General features: G+C 35.0%; 3 protein-coding genes across 3 annotated transcripts; 1 reads left to right on the top strand and 2 right to left on the bottom strand.

Annotated features, from left to right (window-relative positions):
* The first annotated feature begins 841 nt into the window (after positions 1–841).
* Positions 842–21859, top strand: LOC129887069 (protein translocase subunit SecA, chloroplastic). Its single transcript, XM_055962023.1, has 20 exons — positions 842–1349; positions 1617–1689; positions 2187–2393; positions 9516–9619; positions 9740–9919; positions 10140–10358; positions 11154–11267; positions 11386–11499; positions 16812–16979; positions 17147–17322; positions 17640–17706; positions 17796–17942; positions 18788–18883; positions 19142–19210; positions 19328–19429; positions 19668–19919; positions 20013–20080; positions 20305–20422; positions 20957–21196; positions 21325–21859. Exons 1-20 carry the CDS (start codon positions 924–926, stop codon positions 21457–21459), a joined length of 3075 nt encoding a protein of 1024 aa, XP_055817998.1. The 5' UTR covers positions 842–923; the 3' UTR covers positions 21460–21859.
* Positions 21531–23342, bottom strand: LOC129887071 (uncharacterized). Its single transcript, XM_055962025.1, has 6 exons — positions 23189–23342; positions 23047–23094; positions 22911–22968; positions 22403–22516; positions 21995–22162; positions 21531–21906 (listed from the first exon to the last, which is right to left on the bottom strand). Exons 1-6 carry the CDS (start codon positions 23281–23283, stop codon positions 21847–21849), a joined length of 543 nt encoding a protein of 180 aa, XP_055818000.1. The 5' UTR covers positions 23284–23342; the 3' UTR covers positions 21531–21846.
* An 871-nt stretch (positions 23343–24213) lies between these two features.
* Positions 24214–24866, bottom strand: LOC129887068 (histone H3.2-like). Its single transcript, XM_055962021.1, has one exon. The coding sequence runs from the start codon at positions 24793–24795 to the stop codon at positions 24385–24387; it is 411 nt and encodes a 136-aa protein (XP_055817996.1). The 5' UTR covers positions 24796–24866; the 3' UTR covers positions 24214–24384.
* Between the last annotated feature and the right edge of the window lie 1321 nt (positions 24867–26187).

The raw sequence follows: 26187 nt of genomic DNA, 5'->3' as shown, positions 1-26187 counted from the left end.
AAAAAAAGAAAATCGGGTAATTTAAGAAAAATGAGGGATACATTGTAGTTGGGCTTTTTCACTATGGGATTTAGATAAAGTTTACTTTAAAAAATTGTACATATTCTTTAAGAAAACAGACAAAAAGTGTACGTTATTCAAATTTTACCTTACCTTTTTTCTGCGAACCATATTCAAATTGTTAAAAAAAGTTATATTTATGGATCATTTTTTTATATAAAATAACGATTCAATTCTTATAATTAGTCCATACGTGCATAACTCTTACTCGCAACCAAATGACCCCTTATTGTCTTACTTTTAGGGTGTTAGTAAAAATAATGCATGCATTAATTAGGTGTATTGGTAGTACCTTGTTTGGTACACTTTTTTATGGCATGTATAACTAATGCAAACATTAGTTATACACTCTATTGTGTATTAAGGCTTGCATTACTAATACCATGGATTTCTAGGCATTAGTAATGCAAGTAAATTTGATGCTTGCATTATTATGATTAAAAACTCAATTGCCCCTCAAAATCCCTTTTACATCTTTTTCATCATAATTGTTGAAGATATTTTTGTAAATAAATATTTTTATGTAATCCATGTTATTTTTTAATACACTAAACCAAACAACGCATAAGAAATATTATATGTATAATTAATGCAAGCATAATTAATACAAACATTATTAATGTAATCATTACTAATATACTCCATTTAATATTATTTTAATACACTCTAGCAAACGACATCTTAGCTATATTATTGTAAAATTAAGCACTTTTAGTTCGTTTTATTATCAGTTAACACTATAGTATAAGTAGACCATTGGTGCCTTATCGGTTATCTTCGCATATAAATCACTCAACCCCTACTCTTTTGTTCTCTTCTTTTTCCTTGTATCTCTAACTTAAATTAAATTTCCCACCGGACTAATGCAGCTGGTGGTTTCACCGCCGTCCGTTGACTGGCCGGCCACCGCTGTTAAGCGGTCTTCCTACTTAGCCAACCGCCGTAGCACTGCTGATAACAAGGTCCGAGGTCTAATTGGTACCTGCAGTTGGCTGAGTGGAGGAGAGAAATCGCTGAGCTTGTTTGGTTTTGAGCAGAGAGAAAGCTGGAGGAGTAGGAGTAGGAGGAGAGTGATGACTCCAGTGGCATCTTTGGGAGGTTTATTGGGAGGTATTTTTAAGTCTTCAGATTCTGGCGAGTCTACAAGGCAGACGTATGCCGCAACAGTATCGCTTATCAATGGAATGGAATCAATGATGTCTTCTTTATCCGACTCTCAATTAAGGGAGAAGACAGCTTCTCTGCAAGAAAGGGCTCGCCGTGGAGATTCCTTGGACTCCCTTTTACCGGTGAGCTAATTGAACCAACGCCAGTTATATTTATGAACACCATGCTTTGTAAAAATGTTCTAGTTCAATTTATGTGACGCTCTTCACTTCTTAGTCCTCCGGAAAAGAATTACACAATTCTATACTTTAGGAAAACTATAATTTTAAATTTAATGAAATTGATTTATAGTCGCACAGACGGCTGGGAGTATTGTTTTCCTGATTTTTCTTTTACTGAAAATTTGAATGAACTTTTGTTTCTGTGATTGAAGTACAATTTGTTTGCAGGAAGCATTTGCTGTTGTCAGAGAGGCTTCAAAAAGAGTTCTGGGCCTTCGTCCTTTTGATGTGCAACTTATAGGTAAAGTATCCTGAATTTAATGATGTATATCAGTATTAATTTTCATAATAGAAGCTTTTCCCAAGAAATAACTAAACATGAACATGTTCACCATACATTTAAACAGATTCCGGGAAGTGTTGCACTATTTGAGGGTATCACATTTTTTTTGCACATGATTTATATCTGTGAATTTTTTTTAGTAAGAATATGGAATGATGGAAAATAAGAATAATAGTGTGTGATTGAGGACATAAGCTCCTATTTTATGAAGTGACCGTTTAAAATTCTCTTGCAATTTGGGTCAGTTAGATGAATATTATTATGGAAAGAAAAATCTGACTAGCTTTCCTCAACTATCTCTCTCCTTTAATTAGTGATATAAATGGTATTTTCTTGTTCACGGTTTGCTTAGTTCATCATCAGTTATATAAGAAACAGTCTCATATTTTAAGAAGCATTTTTTTTTGATAATCATGCAAGTGATAAACCTTTTTTCTTTTTGTTTTTTCGTATAGGTGGAATGGTTCTCCATAAGGGAGAAATAGCTGAAATGAGGACTGGTGAAGGAAAGACTCTTGTTGCCATTTTACCTGCTTACTTGAATGCGTTGACCGGAAAAGGAGTTCATGTGGTAACAGTCAATGACTACTTGGCACGCCGAGATTGTGAATGGGTTGGTCAAGTTCCCCGTTTTCTAGGGCTAAAAGTTGGGCTCATCCAACGTATGTCTTGTTATTTTACCCTGTCTTATCTTCTTTTGATTGTTTTTATCTTAGCATTCTTATCTTTAAGCTTGCAGTTCTTTCTATCACTTTTTATTAGCTACATCCAAGCTCTAAAGTTTCATCCATTTATGTGTCGAAATCAAATTCATCCATTGATGAGTACATTAGTAGTACATAAGTACACTCTAGCAGGATCACTCTAGGTCCCTAAGCACTAAGAAAAGCGTCTTTCTTTACAGAAGCACAGGAGGCACCCTAATAGCAGAAAATTTGATAAGAAGAAGAATCTACCAGTTGAGTGCAAGAAAGCAGGGTACAATGTCAACCATTTTTGGCTTTAATCCTGTTTTTTTGCAAGTTATGGTGCATATCATGGATTATATTTGAAGTTAAATGAGGGGTGGAAGTTCAGAAGACAAACAAACATCAAAAGAGAGCAGTGAAGGTTTTCCAGTAGTAAGAACACTTCTATTCCTACCAGAAGGTTGTGATTTTGAATCAATGAGGAAGGAACGGGGTTTACCACATTTGAACAAAAATGAAAAAGGTCGTAGGAACTAAAAAGTTTTTGTTATAAAACAAACTAACTTAGCAAATTAATAAGAAGGAGAGATAGTAAGAGAAAGAGAGAGTTGAGAGAATTGAGTGTCTATCTTTAATTGCATAACAACAATGGCTATTTATAGCCACTGCAAATGAAGAAAACGTAAAAAGTTGGGGGATAAAGTTGGGGGACAAGGTTGGGTGGAAAGAAAAGGTGGATATGGACATCCACTTATGACTTCTTTTCCAACACTACCCCCTGGATGTACATGTACAAAAGAAAAATATGTACATAATTATTTGTAATACACATTGTTTGCTCCCTCATTACTTTCACGATGAAGACCATAATTTCATCCTCTCTGCTTGAGTTACTTGCAAGTTGCTTTCTTGATTGGAGTCCATCAAAAGATAATGTGCCTCGTTAAAACCTTATTAGGAAAGACCAGTGGGAAAAAGCCTGATGAAGGAAAAAGAGTACACATATCTGATAATACTCCTTGAGTGCTGCCTCGTTAAAAACCTTACCAGAAAAATCCAGTGGGACAAAATCTTGGTTAAGGAAAAAAGAGTACAGCGCATATTTTACTCCCCCTGATGAAAACTTCATTTGATATTTTGGAGACGACGCATTCCAATCTTATATCTTAGTTTCTCAAAAATTGATGTTGGTAATACCTTTGTGAATAAATCTGCAAGATTATCACTCGAACGAACTTGTTGTATATCAATATCACCATTCTTCTGGAAATTATATGTGAAGATGTACAACAAATTCGTTCGAGTGATAATCCAGGGGAAAGTTGGAAAAGAAGTCATAAGTGGATGACCATGTCCACCTTTTTTTCCACCCAACCTTGTCCCCCAATTTTATCCCCCAACTTTTTACGTTTTCTTCATTTGCAGTGGCTATAAATAGCCATTGTTGTTATGCAATTAAAGATAGACACTCAATTCTCTCAACTCTCTCTTTCTCTTACTATCAAATCAGTGAACCCGAGACTCAAGTGAAGGAAGAATTTTCAATAAATTCTATCGGTGATGAGATAAATTTAGATTGATCGAAAATCATGATTGATAATGTTTTTGCATATAATGGTGCACTTAACCTCATGCAAGATAGTAAAAGTCTGGAGTCTAAATCCGTCGAAGAATGTCGACGTAGATGTGATTGGCCAGAATGGCAAAAGGCAATTCAATCAGAATTAGATTCACTTGCTAAACATGAGATTTTTGGACCTGTAGTCCAAACCCCTGGAGGTGTAAAACCAGTTGGTTATAAATGGGTTTTTGTGCGGAAACTAAATGAGAGAAATTAAATTGTAAAATACAAGGCACGTCTTGTTGCACACGGATTCTCTCAAAGACCCGGGGTCAACTATGAAGAAACATATTCACATGTTATGGATGTAATAACTTTTCGATATCTCATTCGTTTAGCTGTACAGAAAAATCTTGAAACACATCTAATGGACGTAGTTACATCTTATCTTTATGGTTCACTTGATAATGAAATTTACATGAAAATTTCAGAAGGATTAAAATTGTTTGAAGCATGCACTAAGTCTCGAGAGATGTACTCAATCAAATTGCAAAAAACATTATATGGTCTGAAACAATCAGAGCGTATGTGGTATAATTGCCTTAGTGAGTACTTGATAAATGAAGGTTATATAAATGATGTCATTTGTCAATGTGTTTTTATTAAGAAAACGAAATCAGAGTTTGTTATACTAGCCGTTTATGTTGATGACATAAATCTTATTGAAACCCCTAAAGAGGTCCAAAAGGCAATTGAATATCTAAAGAAAGAATTTGAGATGAAAGACCCTGGAGAGGCAAAACTTTGTTTGGGTCTGCAAATTAAACATTTAGCAGACGAGGTCTTTGTCCACCAATCTGCCTATACTAAGAAAATCTTAAAACGATTTTACACGGACAAAGCACATCCATTAAGTACTTCAATGGTTGTTCGATCACTTGAAGTGGACAAAGATCCATTTCGACCTCCAAAAGAGAATGAAGAACTTCTTGGTCCTGAAGTACCATATCTCAATGCTATTGGTGCACTATGTATCTTGCTAACGCAACCAGACCTGATATAACATTTTCTGTTAATTTGTTAGCAATGTATAGTTCATCCCCAACTCGAAGGCATTGGAACGGTATCAAACATATTTTGCGATACCTAAAGGGTACCGTTGATATGGGTTTATTTTATACTAACAAAAGCTATGCAGACCTTATTGATTATGCAGATGCAAGTTATTTATCAGACCCACATAAAGCCCGATCTCAGACAGACTTCCTATTTACATACGGAGGAACTGCTATATCATGGCAATCTATAAAGCAGTCTATTGTTGCTACTTCTTCAAATCATGCTGAAATAATAACAATTCATGAAGATGAGATCAATGTAAGTAGAGAATGTGTATGGTTGAGATCGATGATACAGTTCATCAAAGAAAGATACGGCTTGAAAAATGATGTCAAAGTACCTACCATTATATTTGAAGACAATGTTGCGTGCATAGCTCAATTGAAAGGTGGCTTCATAAAAGGAGACAGAGCAAAAGATATTTCACCAAAATTAATCTTCACACATGATCTTCAGAAGAATGGTGATATTAATGTACAACAAGTTCGTTCGAGTGATAATCTTGCAGATTTATTCACAAAGGCATTACCAACATCAACTTTTGAGAAACTAAGATATAAGATTGGAATGCGTCGTCTCCAAAATATCAAATAAAGTTTTCATTAGGGGGAGTAAAATACGCGCTGTACTCTTTTTTCCTTAACCAAGGTTTTGTCCCGCTGGGTTTTTCTGATAAGGTTTTTAATGAGCAAGCACTCAAGGCGTATTATTATATGTGTGTACTTTTTTTTCTTCATTAGGTTTTTTTCTACTGGGTTTTTCCTTATAAAGTTTTAACGAGGCACATTATCTTTTGATGGACTCCAATCAAGAAAGCAACTTGCAAGTAACTCAAGCAGAGATGATGGAATTATGGTCTTCATCATGAAAGTAATGAGGGAGCAAACAATGTGTATTACAAATAATTATGTACATATTTTTCTTTTGTACATGAACATCGAAGTGGGAGTGTTGGAAAAGAAGTCATAAGTGGATGTCCATATCCACCTTTTCTTTCCACCCAACCTTGTCCCCCAACTTTTTACGTTTTCTTCATTTGCAGTTCATGAAGATGAGATCGATGTAAGTAGAGAAAAGGTGGATGGCTTGCCAGAGAATACGTAAAAAGTTGGGGGACAAGGTTGGGTGGAAAGAAAAGGTGGGCATGGACATCCACTTATGACTTCTTTTCCAACAGTTTTTGTTTTTTTTTACATTTTTGGAGCATATACAATAATCCAGCTGATATTGATTAATTGTTTAAAATTCTCTACCTTTTATATACATCTTGTATACCAGAGATTTACCATAACATTAGTAAATTATTAACTTAGTAAAAAATTGTTGAGATGGTTGAGGGGGGTTGGGGGGGAGATATCAAGAGTAGCGTGGATGACTTGCCAGAGAATAATGTGTGAGAGAGATGAAGACAATATTGGCAGTGCATGGTGGGGTTATTGCAAGCTCCTTTGGGCCACGCGGTGGAAAGAAGAAGAGAGAGGAAGGAGATAAAACAACCCATGATAGTGCATGGTGAGGGATGGGTAACAAAAGAATAAGACCACTCGATCCAAGGTATAATCCTATGGATCAAACTATTGTTAAGGGATTTATAGAAAGAATTCTAACTAGACACTCTGCCAATTAACTACTCCCTCTATCCCAATTTATGTGGAACACTTTTCTTTTTAGTGTGTCCCAAAAAGTATGTCACTTTTCTATAATTAGAAACAACTTGATTTAATATTTTCCTTTTACACACAAATGTCTAAGGTTTGTTTTAGACCATAAAATTCAAAAGTCAATCTTTCTTTGTTAAACTTTGTGCTAGTCAAATGGTGTCACATAAATTGGGACTGGAGGGAGTATGAAATACAAAATTAGCAAGATATCGTTGACTTAAATTTAAGTAATAAAAACTGACCACTTGCTTTAAGAGATAAAAAAAAGAAAAAGAAAAAAGAAAGAGAAATGCAAATCTATACTTAAACCTGCTAAAACATACCTCCAAGCATGCATAGTAATAGAAAGGTCTTATTCTTTACGCTCTGGTGTTACATTTTAGCCTTTTTCAGTATCTCAATTGTCTGAACATTTGGAGTTGAGCAACTCTTTTGTGCTCATATTTTCTGGTAAGAGGTCAATATTCTTCTTTACATGACAATTATATTCAAGACATTCCAAATAAAAATAAAGGAATAGCTAGTCTAAGGTGTTGTAAATTGTGCTGATTTTTCTGCCATTCTGGCATATATTTCTTATTTGTAAGCCATGTAAAGGTCTTAACTTTTTATTTCACTAGTTTTAATGACATTTAACTTACATCAGGGATGATAATCAGTTCATACCATGTTCAAAGAAACTTTATATCTTCTATACACTTTTATGTTTTATTATCTAACAGTTGCTCAACAAGATTTTATTTGAGTTAATTTCCAGTTTAAATTCTGCCTTAATTTCCTCTTGATTCGGGCTAATTTCTATTTAACAAAGCCCCTCCATGCTAATTTAAGCGATACAGTTTGACGGGGCATGAAATCTAAAGTGGATTTGTATATTGGATGATATCAAAGTATTATTTGAAAAGTTAGTCTTATAGAAATTTGAATATTTTGTGTGAATTTAAATTCTTAATATTTTTGAAAGTTGTTAAGTAATCTTAATAGTAGAATGATATTAAACATGATTGGGACATTCCAAAATGGAAGGAGTGCAGATGAAATGAAACGGAAGGAGTAGCATTTCTTTTTGGTTAATCAATATTGGTAAATTATGTTTTTATTTAGTCAATATAAGTTAACTTACCAAAATATTGCATGATTCAATTTTTGTAATGGTGATTATTTGATTCTTTTAGCTTTTGTTCTTCTTCTTTCCCTTCCTTCTGTTGAATTTTACTTTAGTTACTGCAATAATTTTTAATATAATAAGTTGTCTAGGTTTAGGATAAATTTGAAATTTAAATTCTTACTAGGTTGTTTTAGTTGTTGAGAATTTCTAGCTTTTTTTTGAATTTTGAATTGCCGATTTTCTGCATATTATATGCTCAAATTGACTAATTAAAGCTCTCCTATGCTTACGGAGGACATGACCTTAGATAGGAGGGTGTGGAGGACCCACATTAGGGTAGAAGGCTAGTTCATGGTCTCGTTATTCTTCTCTATCCGTAGGCGTAGTAGTGCATTACGATCTCTTGCGCTTTGATTTTTGATTTCTGTTATTTCTGTTATTATTTATTACTTTCTATGCTTTGATTACTCTATTTTATCTGTGACACTTTCATTATTTATTTATTCGTTATTTGTTATTTGTATTTATTTATTTGTATTTATTTGTTATCTATTCGTTATTTGTTTGTTGTTTTTCTCATAAAGCTTTTAATTTCCTATTCTTATCTAACATTTTTTTAAGCGTTTATGCTCCTCCCAGACCCCATGTTGTGGGATTTCACTGGGTTGTTGTTGTTGTATATTTTCAATTCATTTTTGCTGCCCCATCTTTTTTTAAAAAACCAACATCTTCCCTCCAATGTGCCATTTCCATAAGACTTAAAAGGTTGAATGTATTTCACATTTGTGACAATGATCACTATTCTTTTAAATCTTATATTATTGTTATTGTCGTTATCTTTTGGGGGTAGTCCACCTGGTTTACTTTTTCTTGTTAAGATTATCAAGTAGTATAGCAAAGTATTTTTTTCCTTGCAAGGAGTCGAGGGCCATCTTTGTCCTTTGTAGTTTCTAGTATCTTGTATTCTTACTAGCTTTGAATGCTAATTTTTTGATCGCTAACCTTTGAATGCTAATTTTTCGATTGCTAACCTTTGAATGCTAATTTGAAGTATCTGTAATGTTCTATGTTCTAGTTTCTGAGGAGGGTTTTCAGTATTCTAACTTATCTTTTGATTGGAACAGAGAACATGACTAGTGAACAAAGGAGGGAATATTACTTGTGTGACATCACTTACGTGACTAATAGCGAGCTGAGAGATATTTTCAATTCATTTTTGCTGCCCCATCTTTTTTTAAAAAAACCAACATCTTCCCTCCAATGTGCCATTTCCATAAAACTTAAAAGGTTGAATATATTTCACATTTGTGACAATGATCACTATTCTTTTAAATCTTATATTATTGTTATGGTCGTTATCTTTTGGGGGTAGTCCACTTGGTTTACTTTTTCTTGTTAAGATTATCAAGCAGTATAGAAAAATATTTTTTTCCTTGCAAGGAGTCAAGGGCCATCTTTGTCCTTTGTAGTTTCTAGTACCTTGTATTCTTGCTAGCTTTGAATGCTAATTTTTTGATTGCTAACCTTTGAATGCTAATTTTTCGATTGCTAACCTTTGAATGCTAATTTGAAGTATCTGTGATGTTCTATGTTCTAGTTTCTGAGGAGGGTTTTCAGTATTCTAACTTATTTTTTGATTGGAACAGAGAACATGACTAGTGAACAAAGGAGGGAGAATTACTTGTGTGACATCACTTACGTGACTAATAGCGAGCTGGGTTTTGATTACCTGAGAGATAATCTTGCCACGGAAAGTAAATGTTTTACTTTGTTATAGTTTGATATGTTTTGCTTAACGTTCTATGTGCTCTGAAGTTACCAGAATTTCCCTTGTACTACTGGCCAAGTGATTGTGTCTTTTACTCTGCAGAGTGTGGATGAGCTTGTCGTGAGAAATTTCAATTACTGTGTGATTGACGAGGTTGACTCTATTCTGATTGATGAAGCCAGGACTCCCCTAATCATATCTGGACCTGCTGAAAAACCTAGTGATCAGTATTATAAAGCTGCTAAGGTAGCAGCTGCCTTTGAGCGCGATATTCATTATACGGTGAGGATTGAATTCTGCCAGATGATATATCCATTAACCAACAGGATTTCAGCTGTTGCTAAAAAATCACATTTAGCTAGACATTTGACTAGGGGTCTTTCGCTATGACTTTATATTCTTGGTTACTCTCCATAAACAAAAGTTACATACAGGAACATAATATTGTTTCTTGCTGTGATTTGCAAATCAGTTTAATTACATACTCCCACTGCAATTGCAGGTTGACGAGAAGCAAAAAAATGTCTTACTGACAGAGCAGGGCTATGCAGATGCTGAAGAAATTCTGGATGTGAAAGACTTGTATGATCCGAGGCAACAATGGGCATCATATATTTTGAATGCAATAAAAGCCAAAGAACTTTTTCTTAAAGATGTGAATTATATCATTCGCGGGAAGGAGATTCTTATAGTAGATGAGTTCACTGGCCGAGTCATGCAGGTGACTTTATTTGCTTCAAGTGTTTTAGCTTGACTAAGATATTTAATTGAAGAAATTAAAAAGAAGTTTTATATCTAATTTATAGCATAATGTTTTGGTGCAATTGTGTCATTCCTATTCCGAAAAGCATTGATTAAGCTGTTAGATGCAAGTTTTATTGAGACCCATCTCCCACTATTCTGGTACATGAGCATGCCATGGTATGTCTTAGGGGTGAGCGACATCGTAATCCTCACCCTCCTTTTTCATGGGATGCGTGGTGGGTGGTGGTGGTTTGGGGGGAGGGGGGGGGGGAGATGTGCTAATGCAAAATAGAAGATGACAGGAGTTTGTGGGGCCACAAGCTCAGAAGTTCCTATCCTTTATTTTAGTATGAACTCTACTAATCAATTGTTCATACTGCATGTTTTGGACTTTGGTTGTTTCATGTCATCTCTCCATGAATGCCATCAGATTATTGCCTTGGATTGAAGTTTTAGTGGTATTCTTTCTATTTATTAGGTTTTTTTTTTTTTTTTTTTAAGTTGCACTGCAATAAAAGGTACAAATCTGCATGTACTGAAGCCACATGATTCTACTTTTGTCTTAACATTGTATGTGAAATTGCCCATCTAAGCACAGATAATCCACATAACATAATGTCAGTGGATTGTCAACATCCGTAATACTGTAGGCTTATGTTTTCCTCTAATCTGCATACCGTGCTCTTCAAAGTCATCTAGCATTTGCCAGACTGAAGGCTGGTAATTAGCCTCTTAACGACATACACATTTACAGTTAATTATATGTTTTCAGGGGAGACGTTGGAGTGATGGACTTCACCAAGCAGTGGAAGCGAAGGAAGGCCTGCCCATTCAAAATGAAACTGTAACGTTAGCGTCAATTAGCTACCAGAACTTCTTTCTCCAGGTTGGGTTCCCTTAGCAGATATAGTACATTCCCATTCTGTTAAGTTTGTCCTTGGTTTTAATGATATCTGTCATTTTCGGAGCTAAAACTTGTGATATTTGGTTTAATGAGCTTATAGTTCCCAAAGCTTTGTGGCATGACTGGCACTGCCGCAACAGAAAGTGCAGAATTTGAGAGCATTTACAAACTCAAAGTAACTATGGTGCCTACGAACAAGCCAATGATAAGAAAGGTAAGTCTTAATAAGGTTCCGATTTAATGATTTTTCTTCACTCAATGCTATCTTCTTATTTTGCGAACATGAAACTCACAGGTTATTAGCTGCAACATGCATAACTTTCCATGTAAAATATGTCTATCATATATTATTAAAAGTGGGAAGCTCCCAAGTGCAAAGTTGGATTACCATTTTACCCCTACATTAATTCAAAATATTATAAAATATTTAATTAGTTAAATATTTAAATGGTAAGTTACTATATTATTATTATTATGATAAATACTAAAGTACAAGTGAAAAGGTGTAAAATCAAAAATCAAAAGTTGCAAATATCCATAAAAAGTATGTGCATTTATTTGGTACTCCCTCCGTTCCTATTTACTTGTCAAATATTTTCTAATTTGATTTTCCTTTTTACTTGTCAATTTTGACAAATCAAGAAAGAACAATTTTTTTCTTTCCTATTATACCCTCAATTTAATAACATTGAGTTAATGTCTTTGAAAAGTGTAAGTGAATAAATATGTTTAAAACTCTATCAATTAATAGGGGTAAAATGATAAACTCATTGTACCAATTATTATTTTTTAATAAGTGTGTCAAATAAATTTGACAAGTAAATAGAAACGGTGGGAGTACATGAAAACGTGTATCTGAATATTCTAAGTTTCTAACTAAACCTTTTTGCCTTCTCTAAACTAATTTGAATAACTGAATTAATGTAGTACTCCCTCTATTTCATATTAACTGAATTTTTAGAGCTTTTTTCAGTGTTCAAAATAGTTGAATTGTTCAAAGTTCAAGAGAAATGTTTGAATCTTTTTCCATGTTTACCCTTTACATTAATGAAGTTTTGTAATTTTCTAGGAGTTAAACTACATCACTTACAAAGTTATACTTCAACAAGGGATTATTTGTATTTATGATTTCATATTTAATGATCTTTATGAAGTTGATTAAACAAAAGGGTAATAGAGGAAAATATGGTTCAACTTTTGTCCTTGAATGCTTTTCTTAATATGCGTGCATTACTTTAGAAATTCAGTTAATATGGAATAGAGGAAGTAGTATTTGACTTCATGGAAATTTATGTGCATTTTGTATACACGTATTCCAAAGTTCATAAAAATAATTATTACTTTCACGTAAAGGAAAAATCATAGAATTATATTTGAAGTCTTATTATTATGTGTACTCATTTTTTGTTCACTATAAATAATATGATAACGCTATTTGCCATAATGTTTTCTCTCTTTTATTTACTTATTTATTTATTATTTTTCTTATTCTTTTTTTGCTTTAAATATTCACCTCCATAACTCATATCTAATTACATATTCAATTGTTACTCTTAATATTCATAACTCTCATGCTTTTCATATTCATAACTTTCAAATATTTAATTTAAAACTTTAAGATGTTTTTTGATATTCCCCTACTTTTATCTATATAAATCATCTTTTATTTCATGAGAAGAATCTCTACCCAAGGTTATCCATTTTATTGTACAGTTAAAGTACGTAGTAAAGCTCTTGGAAAATTATTGTACTATTTGATTCATGTTTTAGTTTGACTCTATGAACAACGCTTTTGAATTTTGATTGGTTATGGGAGAAGGTGTCGTCAAGAACTCGAAAAATTATGTACTGATTATGTATTTCTTGTTACCATCTATATTGTTATAATTAAAGTCTTAAGATGGATATGAAGGTTGTATTTGTTCTTATCTTTCTATCTATTATACTTCTTTAATTTAATCTTATATGAAATTCTGAATGTTGTAAGTCTCTATTTTTATTTGCAAAATTAGTCATTTTTGACTTTTATATTTGTTTTTAAATGTACTTTTATAATATTTTCTTTCTTTTATCCTTTTCTTACTGATATGATTTCTTTAAGTAGCTACATATACGTGCACTTATAGATAAGCGAGCATAATGAGAGATTATTGAGGATAAGTCATATCGATATTTTCATATCATTAGAGGTTATATTATCTTAATTAGTTTTGCACATTTGTAGATTGATGGCCAATGTGTCATTCGATTGTTATGGATTTTATTTAATGAATAAAATATAAATAGGTAAAATTAATATTGTTAATTTCAGCATTTTCTAGATAATAACTCAACTTTATATATAATAATTGTACGGGAGAAACGTGCAACGCACGTTTCCAGAAACTAGTATATCCTAAGTAAGAACGTGATGGTAGTAACATAATTGGCACGTTAGAATTAGTGCTCTCGTTATGTACATGCTGTTGCCTGAAATGTAGCTGCTATAGAAAATAGCTGACAGCCTATGCCACAAAGCAGTCCAATTGGCCCTGTGAATAATTGGCTGAGCATTGAGAAGTGGTCAATCTATTTGGGCTCAGGGCCTGGCGAAAGCATTTAATTTTAATGTAGGAGTGTTAGCATTGTAAAAGTGACTTTTCAGTGAAACGAGTTTCGAGTCAACACCAGTCATGATATTTCTCGTAATGATGCTGTATGCAATCAAATAATTTTCAACCAAGTATGTTGAAATGAGGTGGCTGTCTAATGAGTGCTAGATTGATGGTAATGGGAAAAGGGGAAAAAGGAGGTAATGTAAATGTGCTGTTTAATTGAGCTAAAGACACAGATAGAAGAAACGTTGTGGTTCTGAGCTTCCAATGTATAGCTAATAGCTTGTCCATTTCAATGGTACTGGAGATGATATGAAAAGAGAACTCATTATATGAAATTGTATTTTTTGCTGTCTATGGAACAGTATTTTTTGTTCTGAACTTAACAGGTTGTGTTGGAAATTTGTGTATTCCTGTGCTCCTTAAAATTTCATTATACAATTACCAGGCTGTGCTAGAAATTTGTGTATTCCTATGTTGCTTGAGATACCGAGAAGCGCAACACATTGTGTTTACTGCTTCAGTGTGCAAATAGAGGTGAATTGGGAGGGAGAAAAGGACCACAGGGATAGGAAAAAAGTAGTGATGTCTCAAAAGTGTTTTAGTTGCTGGGAAGGACCTCAAAAGAGTTGGAGCATTTAGATCTAAATTGTGGTAGGTACAAATGAGAGTATTCCAATTCTTTTAGAACAATGGAGGCTAGCTGCTGATGAGAAATACTGTAGACAGAAGTTATTAAAACTAAGTATGGGCTGGAGGATAGATGGACTACCAATCCAGTGAATACACCTTATGGGGTCAGTGTATGGAGAGCTATCAGGAACCTATGGCCAACTATATCGAGAAAGACTGCTCTTAAGGTGGGAAATGGTATGAAGGTGTCTTTCTGGAAAGACATTTGGCCGACTCATGAGCCAGTGCAGCATACATATCCAGATCTCCTTATTCTATGCCAGAAAAAAGAGGCATTAGTGCGAGAAGCTTGGTCATCACAGGGGTGGAACTTGAGCTTCAGAAGACACCTTAATGATTGGGAGGTGAGCAGAGTTGCAGACTGCTACAACACCCTAGCTCAATTCAAAGGGACCTTTGAAGCTGAGGGCAGTATGTGGTGGCAAGGTGGTAGTCAAGGTAAGTCCTTTATCAAGATAGCATATAGAGAACTCAATCTAACAATCAGGAGGGTTGTTGGCCTTGGAAAATAATCTGGACAGTTAAAATTCCATACAAAGTGACCTGTTTCTCCTGGTTGCTGACTTACTGCCCAAAGTGGTAGTTCTGACAGACAACCTAGCTAGAAGGGACCTTCAGCTGTGTTCTACATGTAACCTATGTGGATAGCATGCAGAGACTATCAATCATCTCTTTCTCCATTGTCCCTGATCAAGCCAATTGTGGAGAATTTTCATCAGTTTGAGGGTATCAGATGGGTAATTCCAGGAAGGGGGGCTGGTTTGTTAGACAATTGGAGTACAGAGGGGAATCTCTAGTCAAAAAGAGAGATGGAAAATTGTCTCAGTTTGCATTTGATGGACAATGTGGAAAGAAAGGAACCAGAGATGCTTTGAAGACAACCGAAGCTCATACAGAAGATGAAGATGAACTGTCTAGTTTTGTACTACTTTTGGTGTAAACAGGAACTTTTAGAAGATGCAGGTCTATTTTTGATGTCTTAGATTACATATAGAATTTGAGGCTGCTACATCTTTTCTTGTTTTTGGCTCACTGGTAAATTTTGGGGTGGCTTCACAAGTTGTGCAGTGTACTTTTACAATTATATGTGAAAATGTTATCTTCCTCAAAAAAAAATAGAAGACAAAATCCCCAAGTATTTGTTTTAGTGGGAGAAAAAACAAAGTTTTAATCTGCATGCAGGTATAGTGTATGCTAAATGTCTAGCTTGAAGTGTATTACTTATTCCAAGTAGCTCTATTATGCAAGGGAAAGTTAGTACAACAAGCTTAAGTAAATGAGAGAATTCATAGATGACTTGAAGGTAATGTTAGAGGGGGGAAATTAGGTAGACTGTTGATGTGCAATTAGAACCCAAAAGTTCAATGCACATGCAGGTAAAACAAAGGGCACATATCTTGAAATCTATTAACAGATTATTCCAAGTAGCTGTTATATCCTGAAAGTACATTATTTTCAACAGATCGGTGTATGGGACAATTGCACCATCTCAACTATACTGGATAGTGGCTACTGGCACTTTTGTTTGCATATATGGCAAGTCATTTTTTCGAGCAACTCACCACTTGCTACCTTGAGCAACTCTTGATTATGTGTTTTTCTCAAGATAATAGAAGAGACAAGTTTGACATTTAAATATCGTGTTTAATGAGGCAATCAAGCAAACATGTAATGTGCCAACTATGGAATTTTCTAAGATACAGAAAATCGAGATGAGATGAAAACAAGTGTATAATAATCTTAAGGTGTTTTACGCTACCAAATAATTTATTCATCACCGAAGGACTTTTTTCAGAATTTTTGGGGCTTCTGTCCGCTATTGACTTTCCATAGATCATGGTGAGCTTCTATGCTGCATAAGCTCAGTAATTTACCTTTTTCTGGGAGCAGGGGAGTTCTACCTGAAGATTGATGGGGGCAAGTGGCCCACATTGTGTAGATAGTGGATAACCAATACTGAGGTGTTATAGTCTGATTCTGTTAGCAACTATCTGGATAGATTTTACAATATGGCTTCTTCTCAATCTTAGTGGAAAAGTCTTTAAATGATTGCGAAGAATAGACATTGAACCGAACTTTTTCAGAATAGACATTGAACCGAACTTTTTCATGAATGGCACAAATATCAACATGAGAATGTATGTGCTCTTAGTGTTGCTAGTTCATGTCCAATTTTTTTTCCAAACGTGAAATTTTCATCTGTGAATAATTTTGTCTTCTTCTTTTCCCTTTTTTCCAGGATGATTCCGATGTAGTCTTTCGCGCAACTTCTGGCAAATGGAGAGCAGTTGTTGTAGAAATTTCTAGAATGCATAAAATAGGTCGACCTGTACTGGTTGGTACAACCAGTGTTGAGCAGAGTGATGCACTGTCAGAGCAGTTGCGTGAAGCTGGGATCCCCCATGAGGTGAGTTCTGAAGTTCGAATATGACTTGAAAGCAAGGATTTTGAAAATTACGGTCTCCTTTGCATGCTGATTTTTCTTATATTGTTTTAAACATATATTGGGTAACTATCAAGTGCCCCAAGTTAGTCGTCCTCTAAAGATTTTTTAATAGACATTGTTTGTCCAAGGTTCTGAATGCTAAACCAGAAAATGTGGAAAGAGAAGCTGAGATTGTGACACAGAGTGGGCGTCTTGGTGCAGTTACAATTGCAACTAACATGGCAGGTCGCGGGACAGATATAATTCTTGGTGGTAATGCAGAATTCATGGCAAGACTGAAGTTGAGAGAAATATTAATGCCAAGGTTGTTGCTCCATGGATTATTTTTGTTCTCATGAATTGTCAATAGATGCACAGTTGAATGCTATTGCATTAGAACTAGAAATATTTTCTCCTAAGAGGAACAAGTTGGTATTCCTTATAGCAGTTGGTGGCATATGGAATTGGTATTGTTCCCTAATTAATTTGTCACTTAGGAAATTAATACTAGTGTTTACTGTATACTGATGATAAAAATGATAAATAGACAGAGAAAGCACTTGCTAAGGTGAACTATTTTCTTACAATATGCCATTGCTTCAAAGTATTACAATGTTTCTGTGAATAATATGAATGCTGCAGAGTTGTCAGACCAGCTGAAGGAGTTTTTGTCTCTGTAAAGAAACCTCCTCCAAAGAGGACATGGAAGGTTAGTCTTGAGTCTGATTTTGTAAAGCAACTTCAGAAATATTCTTTAATTGTGATTACTATGAAATTGATATCCACATAATCATTCAGGTTAGTGAAAGTCTATTTCCATGCACACTATCCAAAGAAAAGACCAAGCTGGCTGAGGAAGCTGTAGACGTTGCTGTCAAAATGTGGGGTCCGAAATCGTTAACGGAACTAGAAGCAGAGGAACGATTGTCTTATTCTTGTGAAAAGGTGAAGTTAAAATAAGAATTAATTATACTGTCATTATCTTTGTCTTGACAAGGAAAAGGAAATAGGAGTAGATATATATGTATTTCGTGGTAAGATGAGGTATATTTACTAGAACTCATGGGCTGGAGATATAGCCTGTTGGTATTCTAAACTTTAAAACAAGCAGAGTGATTTTAATGTCCAATGGGGATAGCTAGCCCATAGCAAGTTGTGCCTTACAGAGGAAAATCCTACATTGAAATGGCAACAGTGTAGTCAAAGGCGCGCTTTAAGCACGCTTAAGCCCTGAAGCGAGGCTCAAAACGTGTTGAGCGCTGCGCTTCGCCTCGCTTTATGTGCGCTTCAGCGACTTCATCAAGGTTCTAAGGCAAACTTTTCCTTGCCAATGAGCCTCTTCTGAAGAAGTGACACCAAACAATTAATATTTCACTTTATCATAGTTTTTTTTCAATTTCTTTGGTTTTATATTTGTCATTCATGTTTATAATTATTAGTCTTGGACTAAACATATATATTTGTATTTTTTTGTCCCTTTGCGCCTTTTTTTTATTAAAGCCCACACTTTATTTGCGCTTAAAACCCCAACAGACCTTAGAGCTTTTTTGCGCTTTTCGCCTTTGATAATGGAAATCATTAATAAGCTGACATTGCAGCTTATTAATTATTCCAAGCTCTTCAAAATCCAACTTGATAAAACACCTTCCTAATATTTCAAACTACAAATATATGTTCTTACATTTTTCTTCTACTGTTTGGAGAGATACAATGAACTCGAGCATACTTGCGAAAACAAATAAGTAGAATCTATTGTTTTTGATTACTCAAACGTATAATTTATGTCACAGGGTCCTGTTCAAGATGAAGTAATTGCAAAGCTACGCAGTGCTTTTCTAGAAATTGTTGGAGAATATAAAGTCTACACTGAAGAAGAGAAAAAGGAGGTAGTTTATGATATTTTAAATTATCTTGGGTATTCCTCTTTCAAACATGAACCTCTCTTTCTTTCTGCTGCTTGAATATACTGAACATACATATGATTCTGTGGTTGCACAACTTCTACCTCACTCCAATATAAAAGAATCCCTTCCTTTAAAAAGTAGCTCTAGCCTCCAGTTTGACTCATTTATGCCCTAGAAAGTGTCTTCTTCTTTTCCCTTTGATTTTATAGTCTACCGACTTATTTATTTTGACGTGCAAAGGTTATTTCGGCTGGTGGGCTCCATGTGATCGGGACTGAACGACATGAGTCGCGGCGAATCGACAATCAGGTACTATTTTGACATTGCTATTGCAGTACATTGGTTTAAAACCAATTAGTGCTTTTTCATCCCATTGTTCATACCTATTACATTGGAGATTTGATTGTAATATTTATATGAGCGAAGCTGCGTGGTCGAAGTGGTAGACAAGGAGATCCCGGAAGTTCCCGCTTCTTCCTTAGTCTTGAAGACAACATATTCCGTATATTTGGCGGAGATCGGATTCAGGTAACTTATTGTGTGCTCCAGATATTATGTTTTTTTTAATAACTGTGGTGTTCGGGCTAGCTTGTGCCCACCTGTCGATTAATTTCACTGAGTATTTGCTACCTCCCACCAACATAGATACGAGGTAACTTTGGACAGATGGAAAGCAATCACATATTGTTTTTACGATGGGATTTGACTTGTGACCGTTGACCACTTCATATTTCTTCATGTAAGACATTATTTTGTTGACATCCAGGGGATGATGAGAGCATTTAGAGTGGAGGACTTACCAATTGAATCAAAGATGTTGACAAAAGCACTCGATGAAGCTCAACGGAAAGTAGAAAATTACTTTTTTGACATCAGGAAGCAATTATTTGAATACGATGAGGTATTGAATAGCCAAAGAGACCGGATATATACCGAGAGAAGAAGGGCCCTAGAAGCGGATGACCTCCAAGCTCTCCTTATTGAATATGCTGAATTAACAATGAATGACATCTTGCAGGTATATGGATTTATTAATTTCCAAACTCTAAAAGTTAGTTCTTTTGCATATGAATTTGTGACAATTTTTTTCTTTTCTGTTTGAATGTAACAGGCAAATGTTGGTTCTGATGCTCCAAAAGAAAGTTGGGATCTCGAGAAGCTTATTTCAAAGCTGCAACAGTAATAATCTCGTGACGACTCTGTATTGTCTTTTTGTTCACGACTTCATGCATTTTTCGGTATTTGTGAATCAAAGGAAAGGTTTTGGTATTTAAAGAGTGCCGTAGACAGTTGCGAGCTTCATGTTCTCACAGTTTTTGTCATCTATCCTCCATTTCACCTAAATTCTGAATAGCACTACTGTCTTATTTATGATTCTACTCTGAGCTGCTTGACCTTCACAGGTATTGCTATCTGCTGAATGATTTGACACCTGATTTGTTGGCGGCTAATTGTTCAACTTATGAGGAATTGCAGCAGTATCTTCAGCTACGTGGACGTGAAGCATATCTCCAGAAGAGGGTCAGTTTTCTTTGGTTATACTTGCCAATTTCCTTGCAGCTCTTACTTCCACTTAGGTTGAGTGTCTTGCAAGATGAACATAATTAATGGATTCTATCCTCAAGTATTTAAAACATCCAAGCATTTAAAAAGATAGGGTTGGTTGGAAGAGATGGAGTAATGCCTACTGCCACATGTTTTGATCAATATCTTTTGATCAGATTATGATATCACAATAGTCTATGGTCAATACATTAAAAGTTCCATTTTGTTGACTATAGACAGACTTTGCTTCAACCAAATTTATCATCTTTTGTTTAACTTAAATAGTAATCCTTCTATATACTCGGATTAGATTTTGATAATCAATACGAAACATGCACTGAGAATTTTGAAACAGAAAAAGAGAAACCATTTGGGTTAAAATAGAATTACTAGGGCATTGTGAGCTCCATACTCTTCTTTTGAGTATATATTAATATTTTGGAGTATTGAATTGTTTCTTCATTTTCTTCCTTTTACTCTTACTATTGTATATTCATTGCAATCATTTAGGATATTGTGGAGAAAGAAGCTCCAGGTTTGATGAAAGAAGCAGAGAAGTTTCTAATATTGAACAACATTGATCGTCTGTGGAAAGAACACTTGCAAGCACTCAAGTTTGTTCAGCAGGCTGTGGGGTTACGAGGCTATGCACAAAGGGATCCACTAATTGAATACAAACTTGAAGGGTACAACCTTTTCATTGAGATGATGGCACAGATCAGGAGGAATGTCATATATGCTGTTTATCAGGTTAGTATTCCGACTTTTGAGATCTTTCGATCTTCAAGAAATTTTGTAGAGGATGCAATCTTTTTGTTCGCTCCTCCCACTTAAACCAAGTTTATATCTGATTTTTATTATTTGTTTTCTTTTGTCAGTTTAAACCAGTCATGGTGAAGCCGCAAGACCAGAAAAAGAGTGGCAAGGTGGACAAACTCAACACAAATGGGAGGGGAGGTAATGGTGCTACCAATCCGTCTCCATCAGCTGTTAGCTCACAGTCTAGCACATAAGACAATTGTTCTGGAACCAACAGTTTTGGGGAGAGCAGAAGCGATGCGCGGTACGTTCTTTCACAAACACATAATTCTGAAGTGCAGAGCAACCCAGATTTCACTTGCAAGTGAAATAAAGTGACCACAGGATACATTGTGAATCAAGCAGCCTAATCTCAGCTAAGATTTAAGATACAAAATTCAGTAAGCCTCTGCAAAATGGTATAGTTCGGCATGAAAACCAAGTTGTCTTCCTTGATGTACATGTCATTGTAAAGATTGGTAAAAGCTTCTTGAAACTACATATTACTTCACTTTCACAAGGTTTGTAATCAAAAACTAGATGCACCTCCACAATACACTATTGATCAATGTCTCTGTATGAAGCCTCAGTTGCAATATGTGTCATTCATACTTATGGAGTATTTCAGTGCTGATAAATTGATTAAACTGGTTTCCTTTATCCTGCATGGAGCATACCGTATCACACGTTTGAAGTTGGAAAAGTCCAGTTCAATATCCACACACAAAAAAAGAAGAAGAATTCCCCTACCTTAACACCAATGGCAATTGCAGTTTTAAGTTTAACCAGTTCACCCAATCTCAAAGAACCTCTTTTCTTGTCTCTGACAAATACAACTGGTACCTTCTTTGAATTAGCCAAGCTTTCCACATGTTTGGTCAGCAACCGTGGATGACAATCAGATGCTATTAGTATAACCTAAATATCCACAATAAACAAAGTCAAAAGAGTATAACAAATAATTGCATCATACCAAAGAACAAGCCATCCTGTAGATACTGAAAAGATATAGGCATTGAATTGGAAGAATACAGAACTACAGTGTAGAATTTGACACTTTGAAGCTCAATCATATAGATCCAACAGGAATCTTTAAGGCAGGTTGAAACCAAATGAAAGTGAGGATGCAAAAAGTTCATGAGCAGACGAGCTAAAAACCTGAAGTCGAGTTGAATGCATTTTAAGGGATAGTGATGAGCGTTCATTAGCAGGAATGGGGGGCATTCTCTCAAGTATCCGAGTTACTTCATTTATCCCTACTGAAAACTGTTGCTGCACAAATATCAAATCAAAAACTTGAGTATGAGATAAAGATTAGCATCCTACATAATGGAAAACTGGAAGAAAAAAAAAAGGCTTTTCCTTTTGATAAAAAAGGTTAACTGTGAGTAATAGGGTCAATATGAAGTCGGAAGAAGCATGAGTTCTCAAGTTCAAAGTTCAAATTTTAGTGAAGTTCTTAAAGAAAAAGTTGCACTAATTGTAAGTGATACTTTTTATATCACTTAAGTTTCTGGATTATGAATCAACCTTTCTCATTTAAATATCAAGTTTTTATTTGTATCATGTTCGAATCCCGTGGGATTATGTCATCTACAATTTGGGGCTTGAAATATACAAAATAAATAAATAAATAGAAAACCTCGAGAGGAGAGTAGGAACTAACCTTAAGCCAAAGTTTCTCAGGTAAAGATATGTCAGGTTTTCTGGCTGTCGCTATCTCCCTGCGGCGGGCGAGGCGTCGATAATATCTTTCCGCCAAAAGAAAAGCGACAAACAGGGAAAAGGATAGAGAAATTTACCTCTTAATCGCTGTGAGGAGACGGTCCAGAACTTCACCTTCATAGCAACTGGATGGTGCATCATAAACACAGCCATTAACAACTAGTTTGACGAGCTACTCTCAATCGAAAAAGAAAAGAGAATAATAAAAAGAAGGTTTACATTGTCGGTTGCCGGAAAGAATTGCGGCGAACGGACAATTCCTTCTCCTCTCCGGTGATTATGGTTGTAGAAGAAGCAGTAATTGGCATACTCATCTTTCAGCTCTCGTCCCTTGGTTGCCTATGGAAAATTCAGCATCTATAAATTATGTTTTGTTTTGCCATAAATATAAGCTGGTGATTTGGACTATGGGCTCTTGTCTTTCGGTCCACATAGGTTAATGGCCCTACACATGACGGGCCTTGATATTTTGTCCAAAAGATTTATGAGAGTAGGTGGTCTTGATTTTTTGGGCCCGATTGGGAGTGTGGGTTTTCAGTTCTTTCAGTTTTGTTTTTTGGTTTCAGGTGTAGGAAAAGTGGATTTGATTCGATGTTTCTAGAACAGTATTTTTGGTGCAAACGAGAAATAAAATGACCTTCTTTTTTTCCTTTTACTCGTTGTCCTTCCCATAAAAACACCTCACAGCAACCTCCTCAGCCAGATTTTCAAGCTACAAACAATGAACTATTGCTGCCAAAGTTTTATTATTTTAAGTTGAGCTCCTCACTTCGTTGAACCATATACTACTTTGTTTTCATGCTTCAAACTTTAATTAAACGAGAGAGTTAACCTAGGTCTGAAAACATTCTCTATCACTTATTTTAACTTTTATTTCAATTAGTACGATGAAGTAATGAAGATTGCTAGTGCTCAATGTTTTTGCAGATTTTCTTATATTCTTGTGGGGAGTGAAAGCATTTATGAGCTATAGTTCTATGCAAAGGCAGAAGTTCTTGTGTCTTTTGATTTATCCAGGTCACAATGCTTGCTCAAGTCTCAAGAACAACTAGTATTGGGGGTTCCATTTCCTCTATATGTAAAATGCTAAGCAGACCAAGAAATGCCATGAACAGTCAGTTCATTGTAACAATATTTGGCAATCAATCCTTTTGATCCTCTCTTAATACACATATACAGCATCAGTAAGTAGCAAAAAAGGACACAGCAAATAGAACTTCATAATACACAGATGACACCAGAAAAAGATAAATTGCAAGATCTTTGATTGAAGAAAACAAAGTACCAATTCCATTACTTCAACTAAACAACTGAAATCAACTACTATTAGATTTACACAACTAACCCTAGCATTCCAACAACAGATGTAAACAAGAAACAATAAAACCAAATAAACACTAACAACCTTCTTCTTCCTAAGCCCTTTCTCCACGAATCCTCCTAGCAAGTTGAATATCCTTAGGCATAATCGTAACCCTCTTAGCATGAATAGCACACAGATTAGTATCTTCAAACACTCCAACAAGGTACGCTTCAGCAGCCTCTTGTAGAGCAGCAACAGCACTACTCTGAAACCTCAGATCCGTCTTGAAATCCTGAGCTATTTCCCTCACCAGCCTCTGAAACGGCAACTTCCTGATCAACAACTCCGTCGACTTCTGATACTTCCTGATTTCTCTTAAAGCCACAGTTCCTGGTCGGAAACGGTGAGGCTTTTTCACTCCTCCGGTCGCCGGAGCAGATTTTCTGGCAGCCTTAGTAGCTAGTTGCTTCCTTGGTGCCTTACCACCGGTGGATTTGCGAGCTGTTTGCTTAGTACGGGCCATTTTTAATATAGACTGAGAAAAGTTGGAGTTGTTCTACAATGGTGAATTTCGAGAAATGGGTAATGGGGATATTTATACAGAAAGATGGAGGGCGGGAAATTTGGAAATTTTGTAAAATTTTTAATTTTTTTGGCGCTATAGTAGTTGAGAGTGAATGTAGGCCGTCGATTGTAATTTTGTGTTGACGGTAGAAATTGGAGAAGAGATGGATTGCTCGGATAGTGATCTATGTGCTATTAAAGTAACGAATGTGTATTTGCCACGTGGATACTCAAAGCTAGTCTACTCCCTAATTGTTTTATTTTATTTTTCTCAATTCTTTTTTTTGCTACTATTGGATTAACGAATTTGTAGTTAATAGATCGGCAGAAAATGTTTTTTTTGTTACCATGATAGCTAGGATCAGTGTTTTAGAAAAACATTTTGTGAGCCTCGGGGTAGGGCGTATTAAAAACGCTCTGGGGTGTAAATTGAAGACGTAAATTCATAGGGCGTGAGTCCTAAAATTTGGGGTAGAAGCCTTGAGAATAAAAACTTAAGTTTTGGGCTTAAAAACATATGCCCCAGACGTTATTTTTTTTTAATCCATTTTTACTTTAAATTATATTTTTTTATTATTGGTGTAATGATATTTATACTTTATGTGGTCATGTTTTTTCAGGTTGTAGTGATTTATTCTAAAACATATAAATAAACTCGTATAGAAAATGACATTGCTGTAAATATTCTTTTTAGATAATCGTGTCTGAAATTGATAAAATAGATCTTTCATAGCACTATGTTTCTGATACAACTTTATTTATTTTTTATCATTACTCTTACACTTTTTATCTTTCTTCTTCTTTAAAATATATAAACAATAATCAGTAATATTAATTGAGGGTGAGACGAACTAGTAAATGTAAAGATAAATGATAATTTTATCTTAAAGATTATTTTGGTTATTGTCATTTTTTTTGTGTTGTTAGTTGTTACCTTTCTCAAATAGTAATTATAATACTTTTTCTATATTATTAATTATGAATATCTTTTTCAAATAAGAATTATGATATTTTTTTTTGTATTATTGGTTATTTATTAAAAATTATTTGTAAAATCGTTGAAAGTTCTAGTTTTGCTTATTTTCTAAGTAATAAAATTATAAAATTGAATATACATGAGATGTACTCCCTGTAGATTTATGGGACTTACACCCTGTGTTTCGGGGCTTACTCCTCACCCCGTACTGCATAAAACGCCTCGTCTTACGCTCTCGCCTTTTGAAACACTAGATAGGATGTATGTCAAAGTGATGGGACTGCTTCACCATTAACTAGAGGTCTCGGATTTGAGTTTTGGGTATGAAAAAAATCTTATTGGGGGCGTCATCCTTGCAGCGCGCGATCCAAATTT

This window comes from Solanum dulcamara, chromosome 4 (assembly GCF_947179165.1).
Source record: "Solanum dulcamara chromosome 4, daSolDulc1.2, whole genome shotgun sequence".
Lineage (NCBI taxonomy): Eukaryota > Viridiplantae > Streptophyta > Magnoliopsida > Solanales > Solanaceae > Solanum > Solanum dulcamara.
Note: the sequence above shows the minus strand (reverse complement) of the source record. Positions and strands in the feature narration are given on the sequence as shown.

Coding starts and splice junctions, on each gene's coding strand:
- LOC129887069 (XM_055962023.1), top strand. CDS start 924: ATGCAGCTGGTGGTTTCACCGCCGTCCGTTGACTGGCCGGCCACCGCT. Junction 11,268..11,385: donor ACCAGAACTTCTTTCTCCAG/GTTGGGTTCCCT, acceptor ATGAGCTTATAG/TTCCCAAAGCTTTGTGGCAT. Junction 16,980..17,146: donor AAGCTGGGATCCCCCATGAG/GTGAGTTCTGAA, acceptor TGTTTGTCCAAG/GTTCTGAATGCTAAACCAGA.
- LOC129887071 (XM_055962025.1), bottom strand. CDS start 23,283: ATGAGTATGCCAATTACTGCTTCTTCTACAACCATAATCACCGGAGAG. Junction 22,969..23,046: donor CTCCTCACAGCGATTAAGAG/GTAAATTTCTCT, acceptor CGCCCGCCGCAG/GGAGATAGCGACAGCCAGAA. Junction 22,517..22,910: donor CTGAGAAACTTTGGCTTAAG/GTTAGTTCCTAC, acceptor ATATTTGTGCAG/CAACAGTTTTCAGTAGGGAT.
- LOC129887068 (XM_055962021.1), bottom strand. CDS start 24,795: ATGGCCCGTACTAAGCAAACAGCTCGCAAATCCACCGGTGGTAAGGCA.